Source organism: Barbus barbus (assembly GCF_936440315.1).
Source record: "Barbus barbus genome assembly, chromosome: 3".
NCBI classification, from domain to species: Eukaryota; Metazoa; Chordata; class Actinopteri; order Cypriniformes; family Cyprinidae; genus Barbus; species Barbus barbus.
In genome coordinates, this window is record NC_136731.1 from 37341099 (window position 1) to 37364612 (window position 23514).

Sequence of the window (23514 nt, forward strand, 5' to 3'; positions counted from 1 at the left end):
AACCTTCAAAAAGTAATATATTTCAATCAATATTGGATAATTGTGCTTGCCTATTTCTCCTATTTTTACACCTGAAGTTAATTTCTTAACAAATAAATAAATTAATTAATAATTGAATAGCTGTGTTAAATGGGATCTCATTTGACTCATTCTTTATCTCATTCTTAATATTTAATCTCATTCTCAAAATTAATATCCATTTGTCATACTACTTTATAATGTTGTGATGTCTAAATTCAGTTGTAACTTTTGAACAATTGATTTTAGGTTTACTTTGTTTTTTTTTAAGACAAAAAAAAACTATTTTAATATGAGCCCTGTATTAGTTATCGGGCATGGAAATAATTACCGGCTTATCATTTTGGTCTGAATTTTAAAGGGGTCATTGTGTATTTGGTGTAATGCAATTTGTTTGAGGTTTAAGGTTAAAAAAACACATTATTTTCCTCATACTGTACATTATTGTTGCTCCTCTATGCCCCGCCTTTCTGAAACACGTCGATTTTTACAAAGCTCATCGTTCTGAGAAGCGAGGCGTGCTCTGATTGGCCGAATACTAGGGATGTGCACTACGACTAATCTAGTCTAAAAGCTAGAAACCCCCAAAAAATGGCAAAAGAAAAAAAGAAAAAAACTGTGCCCGTGTCTATATAACAACCTACACCTGAAATACTTCATCTTTGAAGCACACTGTCAAATCCCTCAATGAATTCTGCTAAAATAGGTCACGATTATGCCGTATGCTTGCCTCGCGTTATCATCATTTAATTGTAGGCGGATGTTAAACAGAAAAAAAGGAAGAGCATACACTCAACATAAACCAGTACATAGCTTATTTATTCAGATCGGCTGGAGCAAAGCAATCAATACACTGACAGAATTCTTCATTTTCATATAATGTTAGGCAACATATTAAAACACATATTAAAACAAAAGTCAAAAAGAATAGGAAAGTTTATCAAGGAATAGCATTAAAACGGCTTTTAAAAATTTACTCCATGTTGGCTATATTGTCTAAAAACAAAACCATGCTCGTTTTACTTACTTAGACCATGCGCATTTGTTCAGTGAATTTAAAATGTTAACGTGGTCTGGCGAAAGACGGGAGTAGAAGCGATTCTGCGCTTAAAAAAAAAAAAAAACGTGCTCGGCAGGAACTGAAGTCACAGGCACTCAGAAAGATAACTACAAGCAAGCAGACAGTTTCGAAAAGAGCCTGGAAATCTCTCACTTCGTTAGATATGCAACGCTCATTATGTCTTCGTTAGAGGAATAGACGGCGCGGATGGGATTGCGGACCGCAGCGGCAGGTTGCAGTGTATGACATTGACATTTGCTGGCTTTGCCTGTATTGAAAATGATTACGCATCACTCCAGTAAAGTTATTGTAAGCCAATCTGACATTACACAGTTTACGCAAAACTTGTCCATTTCCTTCTAATTAAAAAAAATAATCCCACACCTTGCTAGTCTTTCGCGTAGTCATTTTGAGCTCACCGCTACTGACATGAAGAAAAGGCATGCCAGGTCCGAGGTAAAAATGTAGTTTCCACTCAGATACGCTCTTAAAAAAGTATATATTTAAATCTTTTGATATGTATTATTTTTCAAAAGTTTTATTTTAACTTGTTATTTAAAATGTTTTAAATGTAACGTTAAAATGATGGTAATTTGAATGATAAAATCATCATGTTTTTTTTTTCTCTCGTGTACTCGACTATTGTTTTCAGTGTCGACTAGTAGGAGCTGTACCGTTTAGTCAACTAGTCCCGCACATCCCTAACGAATACCTCAAGCGTGAGACGGAAATGTTACACTGTCTTACCATATTGTGATGCCGTGTCACGGCGCAACGACACAAAAACAATAAAACCCATTATAAACGAGGCATTTGTTGCATCCACTGGGGACATAATTACTGATTATAATGACTTATACTGTCTTTTTACATGGTAAACATTACCATGTCTTCATTTGTGATCAGAGAAACGACAAACAACAAGCGCTACTCTACACAGCTCAAAACTCACGTTTGAATAGTCAGTAGCAGAAACATACTTACAGGCTGAGTCAGAAGCGCCAGAGTGTCCTTGCAAAGTTGGAATTGCCCCACTTTATAGAAACAGCCTTTGTGCAAGCCAGCGTTGTAGGCTACTCTTCCAGGTTCAGGAAATAGTCCTTCGTAAAATGCGCTGCACACACTCTAATATTTGGGTTGAACTGTTCTGGAACACTGTTGTAAACACAATTTAACCACTGATTTCTAGTTGTGTCTTCTTTTGGAAGCCCAAACAAAGTACTTTCGCTTTCACAACAAAACAGTGTCTCCACGACATGGCGCCGGTGTCAGCAACAATACTACAGCGAGAATCATAGTTCCGCCTTCTTTCATTGTGTATACATTGTGACGTAGACATGTGGGGGTGTGTTTAAATGAGCCGTTTTAGGGGGGCGTGGCAGAGTCTTAACTTTTATAAAGAATATCTCTTTGGTTTTGAGACTTTAGTCTTTGCAACTTCAGGGATCTTATGCACAAACAGCTTGTAACACTCCAAAACTTGAAATCGCATCATATGACCCCTTTAATATCCTTGCAACTCTAAATGTAATCAGGTCCTGTAAGGCAGTATATAATACATAGTTAGTATCAAGTTTTTATTTTTCTTCCCCTCATGTTCACTTGACATTTTAAGGAAGGTTCCTGTGTCATGCTGAAATGTGTCCTCCACTCCAAAAGCCCTCCTCGTAGCTCCTGCTGAACGACATTTGCCCAACCACAAGGGGTTTCATGCTAAAGTACCTCCTCCTTGGGGGAGGGGAATCTTTATTCCCAACCCCCCCTAAGCAGACTGGAAAGGTTGACCCCCCCCCCCCCCCCCCCCCCCCCCCCCCCCATTCCTCTCACAAACTTGTGTACCTTTAAAGATGAAGATATTTACTGCTTCTGTAAGGACATACAAGATTTATGAATATTTATGATTATATAGTACGTTTCCGCGTGTGTCTGCCCCCTCTTTGGCAGCCGAAAGTATGAAAATCTGTGTAGGCCTTGGTCTCATACACACCCACGCATATACACATATGAACAAATATACACACACACACATACACGGTTGTGCTCTTATACTGGCTAGGTTTCCATGGTGACAGGGCCCCGAATCGACCCGCAGTCGGAAGAGGAGGAGGCAAATGGATTAGTGTGCTTGTGTATATAGGTGTGTGTGTGTGTGTGTGTGTAAGTATACAGGCCGATGTGTTGATTGCTGACAAAAATGTGTGCTCGCAACCAGCCGGGGTCGTGTATCAGTCCCACTGTCAGACGTACACACACACACAGTATTGTGTTGTGAGTTAATGGGTGTGGCTCTCAAGCCAGTGTGTATTAGGATGAGTACCCTGAATAATTGACCCCCTCATCCCTGCGGGCTCTCCTGATGGATCACTTTCTAATTTTCCCATTAGTTTGGGTGCCATTAGATCAGACCTCCATGGTTTTGGTGCTGAGGTTGAGTGCTTCTTGGCTCTCTGGGGACCGGCTGGTGTGTTTGATCACGTCTTCAAATGGCAGCTGCACAACAGAACATCCCCTCACATTTCCCTTTATGCCACGGTCACACCTGATGCCACACAAAAGCCGCTGCGTGCTATCTGCTTCAGTGCATGTTTGTGTGTTTGCACAAGTTGTTTACTGTGTTTGTTTGTCTGGGTTATATCTGTTTTGTCTGGAGTAGCACTTTTATAGTTATCTCTGTGGTTTTATTGCTGGATAAATACAAGCGTGGCCAAATATAAAAGCGTAGCATGCAGGAAGTATATGAAAGAGGATAAGGAAGATTTATAGCATGTTTTTATGTCTTCAGTCAGGTTTAAAGAGGATGTATTATGAATTTTCCCGAGGGGTGGGGGGGTGGGGGTCTATCATATTTTAGTTTTACATTACTTCTTTCCAACTTCTCTCTGTACGTGATAATTAAACGGTCTGTTTTTGCAACTGCACTTTTAAAGGTATAGTTCACCCAAAATTGAAAATTTGCTGAAAATTTTCTTACCCTCTCAGGCCATCCAAGATGTAGATGAGTTTTTCTTTCTCAGAACAGATCTTGAAATTTAGCATTACATCACTTGCTCACTTATGGATCCTCTGCAGTGAATGGGTGCCGTCAGAATGAGAGACCAAACAGTTGATAAAAACATCACAATAATCCACACGACTCCAGTCCATCAATTAACGTGTTGAAGTGAAAGTTTTATGTGAACTATTCCTTTAAAGGGGTCATGAACTGCCTTTGTTTTTATTTTGTACTGTTCTCTGAGGTCCACTTGTAATGTTATCAATATATTTACATCAAAAACATTATAATTTAGAGATTATAGGCTATTTTCTATCCTGTTTTTAACCCCCCTCATCTGAACGCTCTGTTTGAATAGGTGTGGCGGATTGTAGACTCAGAAGTAAATTCCCACTGCTATGATTGGCTAACAGTTGTGTATGTTTGACAGCCTACATTCCTCATAGATGGACGCTGCTGTGATTTAGGTCAAAACCACATCAAACCTCAGTACATATCAAACGATCTGTAAGAAGAGACAAAGCAATAGTGATCCTGTAATGAAAACAGTTACTCACACTTGTGTGTTGCAACATTACTGTTGGATCCAATATAGTCGGCACAGCATTGTCTTTTATTTTCAATCTTTTTGAAAATCCTGTGTCAAATTGTGCCTTCTTTGAATACGAAATCAGTGGTAAATTAAGTGAACAAGGGACCGAGTTCTTACTGATGTGGTCTGGCACTTCAAAGATGGTGTGTTGTGACAGTCAAAGTGTTATGGAGAGGTGATGGGTGAGTGGTGTTGGACAGAGTTAGGTATAAACAGAGGTCAGAGCCAGCTCCAAAACGATGGGTCAGCTGTAAATGGGTGGGATTTGTAAAATCATCTACACCAAACCCAACACTAAACCTACACTCTCCCAACCTACTTGAGGCGTAAGTCCCTCCCACTTGCAGGTCTCCGGGCTGCAGCATACATACTTGGTTGGACAGGCTGTTCCTGCGGGTCAAAGGTCGCCCTCTAGTGGTTCTGACAAACACATACCACTTGAGGATGCCGTGTACATTACATCAGTGTCTGGGACTCTTATAGCTAAAATTTATGTTGTATCTTATTTATGTATTTCCTTTGCACTTTATTTATTGGTGCTGACATTTTCACTTATTTATTGAGCAGATACGTTAAGTGACATGTGGGTGTTTGTTCAGCTGACAAGCACTAAATCTATTACAAGACAGTGGTCGACCAATATGGATTTTTCAGTGACTGAGGCCAATAACTGGATTGCGATATATTATACACAGTTGCAGGAAAAATTATGTGACCATTTGAGGTTTGCAGAAAATGTGGGTATGTGATGTGGATTTACCATACATTTCTGCATAAATTGGATATAAAATTTGATATGATTTTAAATTACTTTACAACAATAGGCTTAAGCAAATAGTAGAAAGCAATAATGCATTATCATGTATTCACTGAACACTTCAGGAGTCAGGAGTCCAAACAAGATTGCAGGTATTGGTCAGATTTACTCAGATGTTCTCAGTTCAACAAATTTGGACTATGCTGTTCACTAGAAGTAATGCCTGATTTTAACCACGTCTCAAACATGCATGTAAGAAAACATGGAAGACTAAGAATTGTTCATTGTTTTACTACAACAAATGTTTTCCTGCAACTGTATTTGATAAACACTACCAATCAAATGTTTAGGGGCAGTAATATTTTTTTAATTCTCAAAAGTGACTATATTTATATGTATCTTTATGATCTAACAAAATATTTATATTTCAAATAAAAGCTGTTCTTTTGAACTTTCTTCAGCTTTGGCATCAGCTTTGGCATCACAGGAATAAATGACATTTCCAAACATATTTTAAATTGTACTGTTTTAACAATATAACCGTTTTTACTGTATTTAAAAAAAAAAAATCAGCCTTTGTGAGCAGAAGAAATTTATTTAATGTCTTTTAAAGACCCCAAACTTTTGCACAGTAGTGTACTAATAGTTTAATTATACCAGCTGAGATATACACATATATGGTGAAAATAAATATGAACTGTTTTCAGTGAAAATATTTGAAAACCGAAACTGTGCATTAACCACTGATTGACCTCCCTGTTAGTATATTTTAGAAATAGCGCAAAGAAGAACGAACACTTCTGCAGGCAGAGTTACGGGCCGATAATGTGAAAGTGTTCAAATACTGGCCGGTTTATCAGCTTGACCGATATATATCAGTTTATCACTATTAACAAGGTCACACGCAGATGATTTTGAACTAAATGAAGCTGTTCTACTTGTGTGAGTCAACCTCAGGTGGAGTGACTGACTAAACGGATGTGTGGGATCCACTGGTAACAGACACAATGAGTCAGGTGGCCTTCTGTCAGAGAGGGGATTGTTCAAAAGGGTCTCTCACTAACTCCTCCTGCTCTTTCTATCTTTCTTTCTTTTCTGTCCTTCTGTCACTGACGTTTACATTCCCACTCTTTCTGGCACTCGCGACTCTATACCAGACTTAAACACGAGAGAGGCGAAGAGAGAGATCTGCCCCTGCCTGTCACAGCTAAATTTAACCCCTCAGTCTGCAAATGTAGCACAAGTCCTGCAATTTGACCCCCCCCCCCCCCCCCCCCCCCCCCCAATTCTCTCTCTCTCTCTCTCTCTCTCTCTCTCTCTCTCTCTCTCTCTCTCTCTCTCTCTCTTTACCCCCTTCAACTTAGAAACTGAGTACAGGTTTCAGCTGTGTGTGTGCGTGTGCTTGTGTGTTTGTGAGTGTCAGAATGAGCCAGGAGGGGGTGATGAGGTTAGCAGAGCAACTGGTCAGTCCCTGACACACACGTATAGTGCTCTGGCTAACTTTTGCAACACACACCCATCACGGCTACACGCATATTAATACAAACCCTCGTGTGACACACACACACACACACACATCGTGTTCGGCGTGGACTGGGATCATTGGGTGTAACTCTGTGTTACCGTGGCAAGGAGCGAATGCCATGGAGACCAACGCACGGATTCAGAGGCCCACAGTGGTAAGAAACACTCGGAAACGTCCGTGCGAGTTTGTGTGGTGGTTAATTAAGCGTACTAATGACTGCGTCCAAAAAATGCCTCAGACACATAGATCTTTTCTTATCCATATGTCTTATTTGCACCTTCTCTCTACTTTTATTTTCTCCCTCTCTCTCTCTCCTTCTCTCTCTCTCATGCTGCCATTTGATTCCATTTTGGGCTGGGCAGCTGCTTAGGCCTGCTGGGTTTAAATTAGACCTCCAGCACTGCTCAGGGACCTTGCTGGTGCTGGCTGCCCTGTCACAGGGCCCTTTGTCAGGGTTTCTGTCTGGTCTTGGCACCCATGGAGTGTGATTATTCAACCAAATTATATGTACCAGCTAACAGAGTTATTCATAAAGTTGTTGTGGAACTGCATCAGATGTGATTAATTATGTTTCTTCATTATGTTCTTAAATTATAAAGTTTTAAAGGAGCTTTTTAAAGAGGTAGAACAAGAAATAAGGGTGAAAACATATCTTTGCAGGTGCTTTTTATAGGCTAGATGAGCCTTTCTTAAGTGTCTTGAGCTTTTAAACGCTAAAATGCTGTGGTATAATATGAAAGAGCAGGTGAAATGCTGAGGGAAAATAGCTCTGTATTTGGTAAAAATCAGAGTTACGATGAATTGTAAAATGATGTGGTTCGGTTGAATTTGAAGGCTGCTGATCGGCATCTTTTGTGGTTAGAAATATGCAGAGAAAATGTGAAAAATGTCGTCTTTTGTGTCGTCAACAGGTTTAGTCTCACTGGGTTTTCACAGCAGGGTATAGCTGTAAGATATGCAGTACGTCTCTAAAATGTGATCTGGCATTAAATGTGTCTTTAAGTTTGATGGTCAGATTCTGTGGCATAATAAAGCTGTGATTTATTGCTTAAGTGGCTTGAAGATGTTTGAGTGTCTAGGATCAGATTGATGCAGATTGTGAGGATGGTATCAGATGCAAACAGAATTCAGGGTTTGTTCAGAAGCGTATGCTAATCTTTGCTGCAGGGGTCAATGCATTCATATCATTATTTGTCATTCTGTGTAGACTGTTCACTTAATACCCTGAACAATTCAGCTGTCCTATGGACAAATAATGCATAATCTGATCCATGTAGTGCTTTGGGAACAAATCAATTCAGAAGCATATGGCTTTGTTGCACATTCCCAGAAGCAACATGCATTTGTGACTCTCTCACGTTACACTCACTGAACTCTGTAAACGGTAAAAGTACGTAAACACATCCACATGTTATTTAAAATATTAAAAATCATTGAAAGAAACAGTATGTTGTATGTTTCTCAGTTTGTTTCTTTTATCAAAGAGAGCACAGTGTATGAACCCCCAGATATATATTTTTATGTGAAAAATGTAACCCTAACTGTATATTTTTACTCACCGGCATATTGGTAAACCTTCAGAGAATCATAAAGCTATTTCTGTCAGTAGATTAAAATTGTGATAAATCTTATGATTTTAGTCTTTTGATGGTTATTTAGAGAGCAGAATAAGCCATAATATATTGGGTTTACTTCATATTATCTGACTTGTTGCTGTGATTTTACATTATTTTTAACAATAACAATTCATTGTGTTTGTATAGCGCTTTTCTTGACTCTTTGATTTGCAAATTGCTTTTGAAGGAGGAAATCTCCTCAACCACCACCAGTGTGCAACATCCACCTGGATGTGCAAAATAGAAATATTATAACTAAAATATTATTTGGAAAGAACTTGCACTGGATATTTGGTCACACTTTATTTTAAGGTCCAATTCTCGCTATTAACAAACCATTAACTAAGACTTTTGGCTCAAACTCCTAATTTGCTGCTTATAATAGTTAGTAAGGTAGTTGTTAAGTTTAGGTATATGATTAGGGATGTTGAAAATAATCATGCAGAATATGTGCTTCATAAGTACTAATAAACAGCCAATATGTAAATAATAGGCATGCAAATAAATAATTAGTTAATAGTGAGAATTGGTCCCTATACTAAAATGTTACTGAACATTTTTCTGCTCACCATTATAGTACTGTTAGTATAAACCTGAAGAAAAGAAAAAAAATATGAAGCTTATATAATGTATTATATGGCTGTAATGTGTTTTGAATGTTCCAGTATACTTCCATTATTAGTGAAAGTACTGTAATCGTAAATTTTGCTTCATTTTTTTTAAACTGAGAGAAGTTATTTTATGTAGTAGGGCTCTACAATAAGGACTGTCCGATTAGTCCAATTTATACACTGGAGTACAGATTCACCGATCGACCGGACATATTTAGTTTTATTTCAGACTATCTCTGTCCCGTGCTTGCACACAAATTGCACTGCAATTATTTTCCCAAATGCCATTTGCTTGGAAATGTTACGTTATTATTATAATTAGTCTGTAACACTAGCGTAGCCAGAAATGTTAAAGTGGGTGGGCCTACATAAAACTGGGTGGGCCAAGTGTGTAGCGTATGAAAACTGCATGTCAGATTGCCAACAAAAAATACAGCACCAAGGTTCATTACACAGTACTTCTAAAGCATGCATTAACATTAGTCATTTGTTATATGTTCATTACAAAATTTAGGCCATTATTAAAATTTAAGAGCTGGTTAACAAAGATGAATAAACACGGTAACAAATGTATTGATAATGTTATTTAAAGCATTAACTAACGTTAACTAAAGGAAGTTTATTAAAAAGCATTACCTCAGTCAGTCTGAAACAACAGGGCTTCGCAGATGATTTCATAATCAAACCTCTCTGTCAGTTCACGCACATCGAGGACCGCAGAAATGTGCGCAGCTGCAAATTATGCAGTTTGTTTGGCGACCAGGATCCAGCTCAAAGTTTGTGTTTCTTTCCACAAAGGACGCATCTTTTTAGCGGATCAAACACTGTACCTATGCTAATATGATGCTTCAAACACGCTTGGTTCAGAAGTTTCCGATCGATAAATCCAGCAACCGCAGGTGGTCTGGCGGGTTTCATTTGTAGACCGTCCGACTTTTTCTTTTTAAAGAATTTATATGATTTACGATTGCTCAACTCAGCTATTTTCAAATTTAACTTCACAAACGCGCATTTTACTATTATATCCTTACGTCGTAAACATAACATTGTGGGTGGGACTAACAGAAATGGAAAAAACATTATCAATTTGATAAACGTGATGCACCTATAGGAAGAGGGAAAACTAAGAAACGACCTGTAGTTGACCATGAAAACAAGCCTTTAATATTTTTTAATAAATATATAAAATTACAGTGAAATAAGACGTTTATTAGTATCGTTTAATAAATTACATCCATTTGGAAAATTATACCAACTGAACTTGTCATTGGGTGGGCCCGGGCTTGTTTTAAGTTTATACAACAAAAAGTTGAGAATCTCTTACAAAAATAAGTTGAGAGAACTCAAAAATCTGCAAAAAGCTGGTTGCCTTAAAATGAAGTTGGCTCAACTTTTCTTTCTTTTTTTACAGTGCAGAAATGATAAGTGCTAACAACAGCGATTTCAGTTTTTTTTAACTTATGACTAATTAGTTAAGATTAAGTTCCTAAAAAGTGCTCACGTACCTATTGCACAGATTTACAGCTCTGAGTGATTTAATATTCGATGGTGTTTGTCCATTTCTAAAATACAGTAAATTATCAACATTTGCGTATAAAATCCCAATTTAGTGCTGATCCGCGGCCTGCCGATCCTCAAGGAAATTATACAGTCTAATATAAATCAAACCTTGCACGTTTCATGATTAAAATGCAGTGGCTGCCTCTAATTTCAAATGGCTATGAAAAATCAAGGTGAAGAATATGCAAATGTTATTTAATATGTGATTTTTCAATTTCTGTACCCAAACATCTACAAACATAAAAACCTAAAGCATCATTTCATTTCTATATTTGTGCTATAGGCCTATGCTTATTTGTGTTATTACTTGTGCTTTACACTTTTAATAATGTTTAAACTATATATTTATGTTTATTTCTGGCTAGTGATTTCTGCTGTGGTATCGAAATTGATATAGAGAATTGTAAAATTTATTAGGTATTTAAAATATTGGTGTATAAGCTTATTTATTATAATAGAGATCAAAACAATGATAACAGCAACTATTTTATTTTTTGTGTGTCAGGGCCAGTGAAAATGTTGGCAGGGCAAGTAAAAAAAAATCCTTAGCGTTGATCCCTGTGTAGTAATCTGCATTTCTGAGCTTAACATATACCGAACACAATATTCATTTAAACCGAAATCATGTCTTTTTTTAAAACCTGGGAAAGGAATTATAAGAGGAAAAACATCAGAATAATCTGCCAGTCATTTATTGTTGATTTCATACAGAGAGGCGTAGTTGTTACAGTTGATCAACCCACAATGTGTGGGAGACTTTTTTTTTTTTCAGAGCTAGTACTAATCCTTCCTCTCCACCTCTCCCACACAGTCCTTTTCATTTCGTCCCATTTCTCGCTTTTTTTTCTCTCTCAATCAGCCGTCATCTTCTGGCATGTCTTTTGTTTCTTTCCTCGCTCCGTGTTCCTGTCTTGCCGCCGCTTGGCTAGCGCGAGTCTGACAGTGTTATTGATGTGTATTGTGTTCACGGCTGCTTTCTACACAGCCTGGGGAACTTTACACACTGGAAGACGGAAAATGTCAACTTTGTTTACGAGCTCTGCAGAGCCTAAGCTAATATTATTGTTAATACGTTGCTACTACAATGGAGCCAACTTCATAACATTTAGGCCTGTGATATTACTGTGAAGTTCTTGGTGCTGTTTGAAGAGAATGGATGTCGTAGACCTTTGAGGTGACCTGGTACCGACCTTGAAAACTGCCAAGCACATAGGTGGCTGACAGTTACACAAAACAGGACTGAGGTGCAAATACCAGAATTAAAATGCAGTGAGAGATTTCATGAAGCACCTTAAAGGGATAGTTCACCCAAAAATGAAAATTCTGTCATTTAATTACTCACGCTCATGTCGTTCCAAACCCGTAGGAGCTTAGTTCATCTTCATAACACAAATTAAGATTTTTTGATGAAATCCGAGAGCTTTCTGATCCTGCACAGACAGCAACATTCAAGGCCAAGAAAGGTAGTAAGGACATCATTAAAATAGTCCATTTGACATCAGTGGTTCAACCTTAATTTCATGAAGCTACGAGAATACTTTTTGTTCTATCCCTTTAAGTGCACAAAAATGAGCAAATGAGTAATTATCTGGGGTTAAGCTGCGATTAGGTAGTTTAAATGTGCTATTAATTTAGGAATTAAATGAGAGGTTTTTAATTCCTTAATACCCTAAATAAATTCCCTGGATCTTTTCCTTTAGCTAGTTTACAGTACATTGCTCAGCACTGTGCCTAAAAGGTCTTTTCTGTTGATATTAATAATATAACTTTCTAATTATTGTGTACTGAATGTCCTCTTTGTCTGGTCACAATAGAGGCTTATCTTAAGTGATTTGCTTTTTTTAATTAATTAATTGTTGCTTTAGCCTTGGTCATACTGTATGAATACTGTATTGTCCTCAACCGTCTGGTCTGAGGGAAATGGTTTTATTTGAAATTTTAATAGTTTGGCTGCTAGTGGAAAATGTCATTTGGAACATTTTTGCCCTGTGAAGTCAGATTTTATTTTTCTAAACTGAAACAGTGAAATACTTAACCATATTTTGGAGACAGATTAGTACTAAGGGTTAGGATATTGTATTTTCAACTTGCTGTTTATTAAAACAGTAGACATCTATGGAATGTCCCCATTTAAATAGCTCAGTAAACATTTGTGTGTGTCAGGTTCCCAACATTTTAGGCATCAAATTTCCCAACAAGGATCGTAAACCTAAAATCACTTACGTTGTGGGACCAGCCAACAGGTCCAATGTGGTTTTATTTAATGAACATGCAGAATTATGATTTAATGATCACTCGGAACAGGTTTAGTTTAGGATATGAAGATAGAAATATCATTAGCTCAGTATAGATGTCAGTGGAAAATCCCTACCATGATAGAAAAACGTGTGTTTGTGTGATTTGTTTCTGCCAGGATTCGGATTTAGCCCTCTTTATGACCACTGTACTAACAATTACAAATATAACATCTCTGCTGTAAAAGTGATAGTCTAGCAGGCAAAGTGTGTGTGTGTGTGTGCAATCTGTTGCTGCCTAGTGAAGCCGGTGATATTTAGCATGTGCGCTGGGTTCCTGTGACCCTCTGTTTCACAATGAATAATTTAACATCATTGCATATGGCATATGTCAGCCTGACACATTCTCATTTCTATTTAAAACACACGTGCACACACACATACTCACAAAAATGTGACAAACCTAATGCACTCATGTTCACACACGCAAAGTGCATCCATCCAATGAGTCATTCTTGCAGCTGTCCGCACGCCGTCCACACCTCCCACGAATAAGAGTCCGCTCGACACCTGAAACATAGACAGGGAAACGAGAGGAAAGTAGGGAAAAAAGAGATGAGAGGAGTGGGAGGCTTATATAAAGGTTCTGACACCGTACTGTACTGTGAGAGTCAATGCCACGAGTATTTCGTGAACTTACCCAGACTCAAATCAATACAGCAAGTACAAATCAATGCAGACATATGTATGTTTCTTCAGCTGGCCCTGTAGACTAACATTTAGCAGTGTGTATATCCATTTGAATCATAATCTCAAATTATATATTGTGCTTGATAGCATTTTGCAGTGATAATGATGATGGAAATAAAAATAGTCTGCACACAGGTGATATTCACACTTTTAATTACATTTTCTCAGGTCATATTTCATCGTAAGCTCTTTTGTCGCCTTGGTAACACTAACTTTCGATCTCACTTTATTATTTGCTAATTTGTCAATCGTGATGGGAGTGACGTGTAATTTAATGTAAAAATTTGTATGATTAATTTTATATATCAGACGTATCGAGCATCTATGCCTACATATGAAAAGCAAAATAATTTTAAAAATAGCATGAATAAATGATTAAGGCATGATGAAATGTTTCTATGATGATTGTAATATAACAAAAAAATGAAATAAAATAAGAATCAACCCCTGGGACAAACAAGTTCATGTAGTTGAGGACACACCAGTATCTTGAATGTTTGTTTACATCCTTGTACATACACAAACTGTAAGAATCATGGGAAGCTATTCTCCTTTGATTCAGCTGCTCTAAACATTTGTTTCTTTCTGTTTTGCTCCTCTCATATTCTTAGAAACTCTTTTCTCGTGTTTGTACTGTACCTTCTGCTCCCTTTCACTTCCTCCCACACTGTTGCTGGCCTCTCCTTCAACCTGTTCTTCATTCATAAATTGTTTGCACGTCGTATGATAACTCACTGTGTGGTCATTTGTGCCACTTCTCTTTTGGCCTGGTGGAAGAAGAGATGTAAAATTGTTATTGTGTTTGATTTTAGATAAGGAATACTAATTGAAAAAATAGCTTTTTCAAACACTGTGCCAAAGGCTGTTAACACAGATTCACCCTCCGTCCCTGCCTCCCTCTCACTCCCCCTCTCTGTTCTTTGGCAGGGCTCAGCAGACTCCTACACCAGTCGTCCTTCAGACTCTGACGTGTCTCTGGAGGAGGACCCTGAGGCTCTCAGGAAAGAAGCCGATAGACAAGCTCTCGCCACCCTAGAGAAGGCTAAGGTGGCTTACTTTTTCATGTTCTGTTCCGGTTTCTTTCAATTTCTCATTGGTCTGCTATTCAGACTGCTGTGAGTGAAGATAATAGACTTTATTGTTGGAAGAACATCTTTTTTGAGAGGCTGAACCCCTGAAAAACACCTGTATGATTAACTAGATTTATGGAAATATTGGTACTTTATTAATGTTACGGCACAAGGCAGCAAAAAAGTGTGAAAGTTTGTTGAAGTTACGTTTTGTTTTAGCATTGAATTTAGAATTCAGTTTCCTAGTATTATGATTATGTGATCAGCTGTCATTTTTAATGGCACCCTGTTGATCAGTCAATCCATCTGTAAGTTAATTGGGCATTTTTAAACTAAATTTAATTTAAATAATAACAAAAACTGATTATTTCAGCCTTATGATCTATACAAATTATAGAATATAAAGCTGAAATAATCTACAAAGCAAAGCTTGTACATCTGAGTGTTTTTGGTATTATTTAATAACAGAAGTTTACTATTCTCTAACCAGAAAGTTTGAGGAATATCAATGCAAGCATTATAAGATTTTCATGTTAAAAGACAATCTTAACAATTGCACACTTTACCTTTAAGGACAGTTTTTAAAAACACAAAGTGTGCTTAAACTTTATCAGGGATTTTTTCACAGAAAAGAAATAGGACAGTAACTTATTACAAATGGTTATTTTGTGGTCCCGCACCTCAGTCATGGAGAAAGACCTGGGTAAATGATTTGGCTGTAATGAAACTTAACTTAATCAAATGTGTTAATTGAGGCTTGCCGCACAAAACATGCTGCTTGCTGCTCCACTGGGATATGAGTTCAGAAGCATTATATTGTTCTGCAGTATTATTCCACCCTCTTGACTACATATACAAGATCAATCCATATGTTAGCTGTAAAACTGATCACATGACCATGGATATTTCTTCCACTCTGAAGTGTTTCACTGGAGCTCTTTCTTTTGTAACAGTTCTCTCTTTTTTAATTCTCCCCATTTATCTCTATCATCCCTTTTCTCTCTGAAGACCAAGCCTGTAGCGTTTGCTGTGAGGACTAATGTTGGCTATAACCCAGGCCCTAATGATGATGTGCCAGTTCAGGGCATGGCTATCTCTTTCGAATCCAAAGACTTCCTGCACATCAAAGAGGTCAGACAGCCATATTTCCCTTTAAAGGTGTTTGTGTAATCTGATATATAATGTAATCCTTCAACAATATGTAGATCTTCAGTATGATGTATATGTAATCATATGGACGGTAACTGTAACTTCGGCTTACATGATTCAAAAGCTAATAAGCGGAAAGTATTCACTTGTGAATTTTTTGTGTTTTTCTGTTAACAGAAGTATAATAATGATTGGTGGATTGGGCGTTTGGTGAAGGAAGGGTGTGAGGTGGGGTTTATCCCCAGTCCAGTGAAGCTTGAGAGCACCCGTCAATTACAAGAACAGAGAATGAGACAGAACCGCCTTAGCTCCAGGTAACAGCCAATCACATGAGCCTATATCTGCTGCCTTATGCTGTTTTTGCTGTGTGAAACACACATATACGCCATGCATTACTAGCAACTCCATTCAAAAGTTGGCAGTCAGTCATGATTGTTTTTGAAAGAAGTTAATATTTGTATTCAGCAAAGATGCATTAAATTGATTACAAGTGACAGCAAAGACATTTATGATGTTAAAAAAAACGATTTCAAAGAAATGCTGTTCTTTTTAAATTTTCTATTAAAGAATCTTGAACAAAATCTATCACGGTTTCTATATATGTATTAAACAGCACATGAATAAATTGCATTTGAAAATTACATTCTGTTTTTAATGTATTTTTGATCAAATACATGCAGCCTTGGTGAGCTCTTTCAAAAAATATGTAAACAATATTTTCCAAGCAGAAACATTTGAAAGGAGGTGTATGTAGGCACTGACCGTATTGTTGTCTTAACTACTCACTTTCCATTGGTCTCTCTATCTGTTTACTAGTAAGTCCGGTGGAAGCTCTAGTCTGGATGTTGCCACTGGTGCCCGAAGGCCCACTCCACCTGGAACAGGTATGACCAGACAGTAATGCTGTGAGGTTTTTGTTCTGTTGGGATGGGTTATGAAATCCCTCAAGACACACATATACAGAACATAATCCCATTACTTTCACACTGGGTAGTCACTGAACACCGTGACAGTTAGAGAACCCCTTTAGGATCCCCTCTGCCGTCCTCTTGTCCCTCTTATCACTCATTCTTCTAGTCTTCCAGTCTTTATCTGTTGTTTTTTTTCTTCCTTTTCTCTTTTTCATCATCATCTGCAATTGTAGTTCCATATCTTTCTTACACTGAACTATGCGATCTCTGTGGTTTATGCAATCTCTCATGGCTGTGTCAGCTATGGAAGTTTGATTAATTTGTAATCAGGGGCATTTTCTCAGGAGGCAAGTGAGGTCCTTAATATAATTGAATGAAAAATAATAAAAGTGCATACAACAAAATGTTTTTTTTCGGTACCCAAAAATAAAACAAATATGAGTGTGCCAATAATTCAGGTTACTAAAATAACATTGTACACCAGCAGGTACATTTTTAAAGGAGGGAAGCATCTCTTTTAACTTATTTAACTTTAACGTGACTTTCATTAAAGTATAAACCAAATAATGGTTTAGAACCAATTCATTTTATTATAACCAAAACAATTTTAATTGATACCAGGGTTCCCACGGGTCATGGAAATTCTGGAATATCATGGCATTAAAATGCCATGGGTCATTTCCATGGGGGAAAGGTCTATTCCAGACATTGAAAGTCAGGGAATTTTATTTATTTTTTGTCCAAGTCATGGAATATCAGGGATTTTTGTTCGTGAACTCCATTCAGTACTCGCGCGCTGTGTTCTGTGTAAACAGCATTGAGTTTCTCTCAGCGTCTTTCTTGCGCCTGAATGGGCAAATACATACAAAAATATTTTTTAAAAATCCGTTTTGGCAAGTAACTTTGTAGCTTTAACAATGATTATTCTATATTTAATTTGTAATATTATATTTATATTCTATATTTTATATTTAACTATATTAGTTAGGCTAGTGGGGTTTTTTTTGTGTTTTTTTTTTTTTTTTTTGCTGTGGTATTAACATTGAAATCGAGAATTGTAAAATTTTATCGGTATCTAAAATATTGGTAAATATCTAAAATCAAAATTGATAAAAGCAACTATTTTATTTTTTATTGTTTTTTTATTTTTTTGTGGCAAGGCTAGTGAAAATATTAACAGGGCAAGTAATAGTTTTAACCACTGAAAAAATCCTTAGCGTTGAGCCCTGGGCAATTGTTTCAGCTCCATTTTATTCCCTTCCCACTCGTCAACTGGCAATCAGTAAGTCAAATGCATTCACCAGGCTGTACCGGTTAACTAAGGCAAATATGTCAGAAAATTTTCATTTTTAGGAGCTTTGGCTACAAAATGACCTCATCAAAGACGGAGTTTAAAAATAAAAAGTATAAAAAATATCAAAGAGCATTTAACGGTAAAAAGCAAAAAAATTGCTCCGCACAACATCAGACTGTTTTTCCGTTCATTATAGGTCATGGAAAGTCAGGGAATTTGACATTTGACTTAGAGTGGGAACCCTGTGATACTTGACACTGTAAAAAATATCTTGTTAAATATACAGTGCAGTAAAAATATGGCAGCTGTGCTTGCCAGAAATTCACTGTAAAATATAATCGGCTTATAACTTACTTATAATGGTATATTACTTTAAATATATATCATTATACCAGTCTAATAAAATCTTTGTTGTATCTTGAAATGTACTAATAACAAACATAATAATACCAGTAGTAAAACAGAAAGCCACATGATGATTCAGAGTTATTTGTAAGTGGCCTTTCTATAGAAAGTATATTCATCGTAAGTAATAGATGCATGGCACTAAAATAATGTACACAATAAGGAGAAACAAAATTATTTATATAAAATATAATCATGTTGTGTCACCCCAGGGATGCCTTGGGAAAAAAACCATAAATTTGATTTCACAGTAAAGTTACATGCAGTGCAATGTTAAAACATTTACGGTTTCTCATAGTATATAGTGAGGTATCTTACTGTAGTTGACATGTTTTACTGTAGCTTTTTTTCTTTGGAAATTACAAACATATTTCAGTTCAGTTATTGTTATTGTTTTGGAGTCAATATAAAAAAAACTTGACTTTCATGTGGATTCTTTTAATTAATAAATGAAAAAAATATAGCATTGTTTACTTTTTGTTAGTGTAAGGTAAATGATATTGCTTTTACCCATAAATAATAAACATTAAATGAAACTAGAACATGAATTTCAAATTAATTTAAAAGCCCCAACTTTACTCCAAAAGACTTGTTTGCATTTCTTGAAAAGGTCATTTCTTTTATAATTTTGCTTGTCCTTTTTAAAACACCTTCTGTGTTCTCATCACCTTTCTGACTGAAGTCTGTACATCATGCCGCTGTTCTTCCTCTGTCCGTTACCCTTGTTTCCCTGTTCTTTCACCCTCGTTTTCCTTCTCTATTTCTCTCTTCCACCCCCCATCCTTTCATTAAAACCCATTCACCTCCCGATTGGTCCCCTAGCTGACTTGTCCTCTGGGCTTTATGACGATTCGGATTCGGAAGTTGAGGAGGTGGAGCCTGCCAACACCCGTGACCAAAAGGGTGTGGGCGGAAGTGTCACCTCCCCTCAAGGCAACCTACCCCGCCTCCCTTTCTTTAAGAAGGTAACCCTAGTGATAACCCCAGAATGCATCAATAGACAGCCTCCTTCAGATGTGACTAATAATCAGAGACTCGTTCCTAACCAAGCACCTTCTGTGTCTTCGAAAGTCTTTGCTGTTTGTGTGTGTTTGTTTGTGTTAGAATTCACATCCAAGGGATGAAGTAAATGCATTATTACAGGTATATCCTAGTGAAAAATAATAGTATTTGAAATACATTTATATCATGCTAAGTATACTACAAACACATTTACATATTTATGTACTTAATAAAAATTCCCTGCAATTGTACTTAAACTGCTATACTTATAAATCTGCTAAATTGGAACAGCTAATTATTTGCTTAATGCACTTTAATTGTGCAAAAGTAGTGCTGAATTCCAAATAAAGATATACTGAAATATATTTGGAACTTTTGCACGCATACTTCAGATAGACTATCTCACATTTAAAGACCGATATTATTCAAAGATCATACAATCCTCGTTGATATTGACATAAAAGACATTTCAGGTATAATATTATGAAATGTGCATTGTTCACTAGGAGTAGGCCTACTCCAAATAAAGTTTAATTATGATTTTTATATCAGTAAGTCTTGAGTGATATATCAGTTAATATGGTAATAGTTTTGAACTATACTTAGTATGAAATAAATGTGTTTAAAAAAAAATATTTTTTACTGGGGTAGTTCAATTAATGTTATCATTTACTCACCCTGTATGATTATTTGCAAGAATAAATGTATATATTTGTAAAGACACAATACATTTTACATTTTCAATTGCTCCCCTACCAACCCATAACAGACTATATATATGCTGTCTATATATATATATACATACATACATGCACGCACACACACACACACACACACACACACACACATATGTATATATATATATATATATATATATATATTAGGGGTGTCCCCGACTAAGGATTTTCATAGTCGAATCGGAATTTCGAATCTTGCCGATATTTCACTTATAGTCGAATCATATGTTTGGGGGCGGGGACAAAATACATTACCAAGAGTCAAGTCAGACACAGTCATAATTACTGACGTTAACACTCAGGGAAGATGTGTAATGGAAGACTCGCAGATACAAGCGGGGTAAATAATGTTTTATGTTTTGATTAAAAGATAGTTAACATTAAACGTCAGCCAAACCCTAAGAATTCACAACTTTTTTTTTTTTTTTACAATAGTTCTCTCATTATGACGTTATGTATTTGGCAGTAGTTATTAATGTTCTGCATTTCTGTTTTGTGTTGCGCGCGCTGAAGATGACCGGTAGATAGGTTTTTAATCAATGGGATTTAACTCATCATTTATCTCATATAGAATATATATATGAAATTTATACATAATGTTATTTTACGACCTATAGGCTATCTGCACAAAATGCCCCGAATGCACAAGAACGTGTCCGCGCGGCTCTGAATGAACTCCTTTTGTGGACGTGTTCTTCACGCAACCACGTGCAGAAACACGTCAGCTAAACTCTAAAACTCCACTGCGTTTTATTATAATAGTGTTCTTGTTATAATGTTATGTATATGACAGTCCCAGTCATAGTTATTAATATTCTGCATTCATTGTTGTTTGTCATGTTGCGCTGAAGGGATAATCACCCTATACTACAATGAAGCGCTTTACTGCAGCGTAACTCAAATGCATCGTATACGATAAATAATATATACACGATAAACCAGCTGAAATGTTTTGAAATCGGTAAGTTGTACCCTACCTGATCGAAAAAAAATCCAGTCTTTCACATACCTGTCAATTTGAGTCTTGTTAAAGATTTAAGACCCTGCCGCCAAGATCCTCTGTCGGTCACAGATTATGGAAAGTGAAACTTAAATCTATAGGGTTGGTTGGATTTATTCACGCACGTTAAAATATTTATTTGAAGCTTCTTACTTTTCAGATTCTTATTTACAGCATTATTTCAATAGGCTGTATATTAACTTATTGGGAGAAAACTGGTAATGGTATGTTATATATAAAATATTAGGAAGAATGTTCTGCAACTCAAAAGTACTACACCAGTTATAAAATTTCAAGTCTGTTGAAGCCATATATTTTGAAAACTGAAAAACTGACCTTCCATTTTAGCTCCTAAATCCAATTTGTTTAATTTAATATGTGCATATTCATATTTGGTCAGTTGCGAATGGCATGAATGAGATCTGAGAATTGCACCAGAGAAGAGATTTATTGATAAATAATATTTTAAATTTTAGTCTTTTCATCGTTGTGCAAAGTGCATAAGTCATACTTTTATGGTCCTTCAATGATGCTCTGTCATTTTCTCACATCCTTTTGTGTTTCGTGGATGAGAGCAAGTCATACATATTTGGAACGACATGAGGGTGAATAAATAATGACAGAATGTGTATTCTTGGGCGAGTCTAGACTCACAAATCTAGTCGTTTAAATGAATCCTCATGAGACCGTGTTCATGCTGGGAGAATTTTACTACACATCCACCTGGATGATTAATCAGAAAAGTTTATCTAATACCTTAGTGGTTCCATCTTGTCTTCATTTGGCCACCTCTGATTTGTTGATTCATTCTCTCCCAGCATCCTAAATGTTTTAACAATTTGTCACTAACAAGCTTCTGTTTGTTTGCTTGCTTGCCCTCTCTCTCTTGCTGTGTGCGTGTGTGGAATGATAGGTGGGCCTGCCAAACAGAAACAGAAATCGGTGAGTCATAACAACAAGAAACTTTCTGTTTCATGTTTCTGTCTTTGTAATGTTATGAAGAGATCTGAGTCTTAAGGCTATTGTCATCAGCTGAGCATGTGCATATATTTCAGAAAAGACAAATGCAATTTCTTCTCTGCTAGTTTGCTTCTCTAAAGGATTGAATGTATATTGTTGTGGCATACAGACAGGATTTCTGGACCAGTCCTGTTTACAAAAAAATAGTTCAGAAAGGAAAAAACTGTCAGGGTTTATTAGCTTTACAGGACACGCACATCTCATTCAGACTGAATCGAGAAATGAATGAATACGGCCCATGTGTCCACCCACTCGTGTGGACACATGGGGAGTCTGCCATCCTCTTGCACATGCACACACGATGAGGCAGAAACACCCTGACAGGGTTTCCACGGTTTCCGTTTCCATTATGGGTCTGTGACATAGAGAGTAGCCCACGCTTGTTACTGCTGTCACAATGGCTACCGTCACACAATCTCACATGCACAGACACCCGACTGGGTGAATTAGAGTTGAAAATGATGACGTTAGATTGTAGATGTATTGTTTTTAGCTACCCATCTGAAACTTTTGGTCAGTTATGTATTATATAACTGGACCAGAGGAGTGGGAGGAGCCACAGCAAAAGGGGGTCAATTGAGCAGGTGCCCAACCCTGTTCCTGGCGATCGACTGTCCTGCAAAATTTAGCTAAAAAAAGTTGGAGCTAAACTTTGCAGGACAGTCGATCGCCAGGAGCAGGGTTGGGCACCCCTGATCTACACACTAATGTCTTTGTTAAAAAAATATATATATTATTAAATGGTTAATTCATTTTATTAAATAAACCACCTATATTATTATAATTTCACTTTTTTTAAATATTAATATTGAAATATTAAAATATTTATATATATATATATATATATATATATTCACTATATATTAACCTATATATACACATATTAATTATAATTCATTTTAAATTAAATTTGTAAATCTACATTTATATATAAAGACCATTTTAAGATATAAGCATACATTTTAAACAAAATACATGACTGAAATAAGAAATCAGGTTTTGATTGATATAAATTTACACTAAATTCATTTATTAGCCTATTATAAAAAATATATTTATTTAATTCATCAGCTACCCAGAAAATTCCTTCATGGACCACCGTTGCTAAGAATATCAGAGAGGGTTAAAGAGGGAAAACGAAGAAGAAAGCAGTTTGAAACAACTCGGAAGCAGCAGTGAAGCATAAACTGAAGCACTGAAGAAAAAAACAT

The 23514-nt window shown here is 36.6% G+C and overlaps 1 protein-coding gene across 2 annotated transcripts in view; it reads left to right on the top strand.

The window, feature by feature from the left end:
- Positions 1-23514, top strand: part of LOC306848186 (voltage-dependent L-type calcium channel subunit beta-1-like) — a 39486-nt gene that overhangs the window by 7841 nt on the left and 8131 nt on the right. Inside the window, exons 1-6 of one of the 2 annotated variants that reach the window (XM_079382575.1) lie at positions 6870-7098; positions 14643-14762; positions 15794-15916; positions 16112-16248; positions 16751-16818; positions 22197-22225. In XM_079382575.1, the coding sequence (XP_079238701.1) occupies positions 7063-7098; positions 14643-14762; positions 15794-15916; positions 16112-16248; positions 16751-16818; positions 22197-22225 (513 nt within the window). In that variant the 5' untranslated portion in view covers positions 6870-7062. Of the gene's footprint in view, positions 1-6869; positions 7099-14642; positions 14763-15793; positions 15917-16111; positions 16249-16750; positions 16819-22196; positions 22226-23514 lie in introns of those variants that run through there. The other variant, XM_079382574.1, reaches the window with a different exon arrangement.